This window comes from Rhamphochromis sp. 'chilingali', assembly GCF_963969265.1.
Source record: "Rhamphochromis sp. 'chilingali' genome assembly, chromosome: 21".
In the NCBI taxonomy this organism is placed as follows: domain Eukaryota; kingdom Metazoa; phylum Chordata; class Actinopteri; order Cichliformes; family Cichlidae; genus Rhamphochromis; species Rhamphochromis sp. 'chilingali'.
This window is the reverse complement of record NC_137949.1, coordinates 12,966,959-12,970,852: the sequence shown is the minus strand read 5'-3', so window position 1 is coordinate 12,970,852 and position 3,894 is coordinate 12,966,959. Positions and strand designations below refer to the sequence as shown.

General features: G+C 49.3%; 1 protein-coding gene across 1 annotated transcript; it reads right to left on the bottom strand.

Annotated features, from left to right (window-relative positions):
* Positions 1-672: 672 nt before the first annotated feature.
* On the bottom strand, positions 673-3,495 carry marcksl1a (MARCKS-like 1a). The gene is made up of 2 exons (XM_080871194.1): positions 3,189-3,495; positions 673-2,041 (listed from the first exon to the last, which is right to left on the bottom strand). The coding sequence occupies exons 1-2, from the start codon at positions 3,270-3,272 to the stop codon at positions 1,517-1,519; spliced, it is 609 nt and encodes a 202-aa protein (XP_080727320.1). The 5' UTR covers positions 3,273-3,495; the 3' UTR covers positions 673-1,516.
* Between the last annotated feature and the right edge of the window lie 399 nt (positions 3,496-3,894).

Genomic DNA, 3,894 nt, shown 5'->3' with positions numbered 1-3,894 from the left:
GTGGGTGGCAGCCACTGTGTAGACTCGTCGATGTTCGACGAGCTGATCGGTTTAAATCTGTGTGTGCGTGTGGTTAAAGGCTTACCAAAGCTGTGAGGAAAAGGAGGCTGCAACTGCGATTTATCATCAAACACCAACAACGTGTAAACGAAACGTTCATGATTAACCGGAAGGCAACAGGCGGCACAGGCACTTGCAGTACAGCAGTCGCTCCAGCAGAGGGAGATAAAGACCACCAATTACAACTAGAGGGTCGCCAAATAAATGGCCTCTAGTGCCTGCGTATCCCATATGTTGCGTCCTAACGTTAATTAGTTATGTAAGGATATATGTATATTTATGCTTTGCTTTGCTACACGTGACTCAGCATGCTTTATGACCACATACTGGACCAGATGAGGTCGTGTAGCTCTTGCATTAAGGTTATGTTTGCATGACAATGATGCTTTAAATCTTTCCTTTTGTTAATAATTTAATTTCTCAGGGTGTCTACTGCTGTCATGACCTGTACATGCACACCTGATATTTATTCATGTGGTGTCAATATGCCATCATGTGTTTGAATCCAGTTTATAGTATCCCATCTATATGTGGTACTGCAATCAGTCCAGATTGCAGGTTTAAGCAGTCAGATTTTCCGGTCTTGGCGAATCACAAGGCAGAAGACAGACAGAGGGGATCAAACATTTATTTACCCTTATTAAAAGTTACAGTAAAACCATTAACATCTTCAAACGATAGCAAAATAAAGAGAACCAAAAATATTGGCCAAAACATATTTACAGAGACAGTTTGCAGATAAAAAGCTCACATTTTTTTGTACACAATCCCAACCCCTGCGCCATAAATTCTGAAATGTGAACACTGCAACACTCAAGAAGCTCGAATGTGGTTTTAGCCAGAAAAAGAACCAAAATGCACGAACAAAGACATCTTTTTCCACCTCCCCTCCTTGATGTTCTCCTCCCTATACATGACAAAATACTTGAAATTTGGGGGTAAAACATAGGAATGTAGAATTCTAAAAATTAATAAGATGATCTGAAAGGTTTATGTGTCCATATATCAGTCATTTCGAGTGAAGGAGATGGTCTGCCCCGCTCCGCCGACGGTGACAATTTTTAGATCCCAAAAAAAGATGAGAAAGAAAAATAAGATGTTATAGGGCTGCCACGCTGTTTAAAAGGATGCTTCTCCATGAATTGGGAAAATAAGTCAGTATTCCTGATTCGCTCCACATCCAATCCATTACCTTCGCCGCACGCCAGTCCCTGTGTGTACCATGAGGGGGCAACGCCAGCCAACGCTTTCATCATGAGAGGGCCCGGTGAGTTTCCGTCTGTCGAAGAACTAATAAAAGGCAGTGAACTGGTGGTTGAATCAGCAAACGTGATATATCCTTTGTCTTCTTTTGTAGTTTTGTTTATAACTTTATGAGCGTGGCACGAGTCTCTCATATATATTTTTATATACTTTAATCTTGGAAAATCAGTTCAGGTGCCGTGCTGGAGTGCAGTCACTCTGCCTTGGCCTCGCCCTCGGAGGCTGCGGGTGTCGTGTCCTCGGCAGGGGCCTCCTCGGCGGGTGCGGCCTCTGTTGGTGGGGCCTCCTCGGCGGCCTTGGCCTCTTCCTCGGGTGCAGGAGCGGCCTCTGCGGCCTCGCCCTCTTTAGCCTCGGTGGCCGGCGTCTCCTCTTTGGTTTCCTTGGCTGCATGGCCGTTCTCCTCGGGCTTGTCCTCGGTCGTAGGGGAGGTGGCCTCCTCCTTGCCCTCCTCGCTGCCCTTCTTGTTCTTCTTCAGCGAGATGCCCTTGAACTTGAAGGAGTTCTTCAGGGAGAACTTCTTCTTCTTCTTGACCTCCTTGGCAGCCTCGCCCTCCGCTTTGGCTGCCTCGCCCTCGGCCGCAGGAGCAGGCTCGATAGCGTCTCCGGCGCTGGTCTCGCCCTCCTTGGCTGGCTCCGCGGTTCCATTTCCATCCGCGGCCGCTGCTTCCCCGTCGGGTTTGGCTGAAACATCGCCGTTGGTTTTGACATGGCCGTTCTCCTGCAGAGAGAAAGAGTCATAGATTAAAACACTGGAGGTGGGTCAACGCAAACACACTGCCTGCGGAAACGAAGAATTATTTATGCATAATGAGATGAGCGCACTGTAAACACATTAACATTAGCCCATTTATGCCTACAGTTAATCCATGTTATTCTTCAGGAGAGCAGCTCTGACTGTGGTGGGGGGGGGGGGGGGGGGGGGGGGGATTTAACAGCTGTCTGTATTACTCTGAGCTGGCACACGGGGGCAGTAGTGCTACATCAAAAACATCAACACTACCAGCAAGTTGGGGAACAAAGGAATCCCCGTGAAACCTGCTCTGCGCTCTCATCCTACATCTACCAGCTCCACGCAAGAGCGCAGACAGCTCACATCAGCTTCAGCTCAGACAAAGCCACAATCAGTCCACGCACTCGCCAACAGCAGCAACAGGGACGTTTTTACATGTCTCGAAGTGGGTCACATGAGTTCATCTGGGCATCTCTGTAATAACGCGTATCCTGACCGGATCAGTCACACACCACTAATCGAAACGCACAATTCACTTCTAACATATTTAAATTGTTCAAAGTTTACGCGGAAACCCACTCCACAGTGTGTGTGTGTGTGTGTGTGTGTGTGTGTGTGTGTGAGAGAGAGAGACTGTGTGTGGGTAACAGCCGGGGGGGGAATGGGGTCAGAACTGGCGCCTGCACGCGCTTTGTTTGCAACTCCGCAAAATGCGCCTCCAGCAGAGCGCATTTGCATCCTTTGCACCGCTCGCCTCACATCTTTTGTTCGACGCTCAGAGCGACTATCCGCTCAACTCATGACAGAAAACACGCTCAAAACTCACACGGGGACCCAAATCCGACGCTCTCGGGTGAAATGTGCGCGTAAATCTCCCCAGTGGGACAGCAGGCGGAATTAACAAAGGCAGGCGGGCAACTGCGCGCTGCTCGACGGCTGCCCAGCCGGAGGTCTCCCGATGCCCTCATTTTAGGCTAAATTCAGTTTTAAGTGTTTTCCCCCCACAGCTATGAACGAACCCTGACACGAAGGAGCGACCGCCAGCCCCCCACCGCGGCACCCATGCCGCCAGTGGGCGTCGGGTGCCATGTGGCTCCCCGCTGATGCTCGGGCGCACCGGGCCCGCTTTACTCACCTGGCCGTTGGCTTTAGCAGCAGCAGGGTCGGCGGCGGCTTTGCCCTCAACAGCTACTCCACCCTTGGACAACTGGGCTCCCATTTCTGTCTTTCCTTTAGTTTTTATGAACAAAAAATAAAATCGAAAAAGAAAACCCTCGAGTTTTTGAGATTTAAAAATCCAGTTCTGGGATAGGTGAGAGCTTTCCGCCTAAAAAACAGAGGTGAAAATCCGACAGGATCTCCTTCTCCCTTACAAAGGTTTGTCAACGAGAAGACCCCCCCTTAAGCGTGTGTGAACCCCACGGAGGCTGAGCTCAAATTAAAGGATGTCAGGGAGACGGCTGTGAGTATTTCAACCGCGCCTCAAAATCGACCGGAGACCCCTCCCCTGGGCGTGGCGGCCGGGCTTTGTCCAATCTGCAGCGGGGGGATGGGCCTCCTTCTCCGGGCTGTCACTGCCACAGTCTGCCACTCAGCTGGAGAATGAGCAAGACTTTATTTTCCAGCTGCTTCAGATGTCTGGAAGATTGTGGACACATTTTAAACTTTGTTCTCTTGTGAATTGTTTATAATTTGGCACAAATTGAAAAATTCATTCATCTGTTCAGGAAAACAAGACAAGTTTTAGAAGTCTGACCCGAACAGGTGAGCAGAAAAGTTAAGTGAAGGTAAGAACAAGCAGTGGAAATAATAAAAGTCCTGAGTACATGCACAGCATCACT

Excerpts from the sequence above, each read along its gene's own strand:
- marcksl1a (XM_080871194.1), bottom strand. The coding sequence starts at position 3,272 with ATGGGAGCCCAGTTGTCCAAGGGTGGAGTAGCTGTTGAGGGCAAAGCC. Across the intron at positions 2,042-3,188 it reads CTGCTAAAGCCAACGGCCAG|GAGAACGGCCATGTCAAAAC; the intron begins GTGAGTAAAGCG and ends TTCTCTCTGCAG.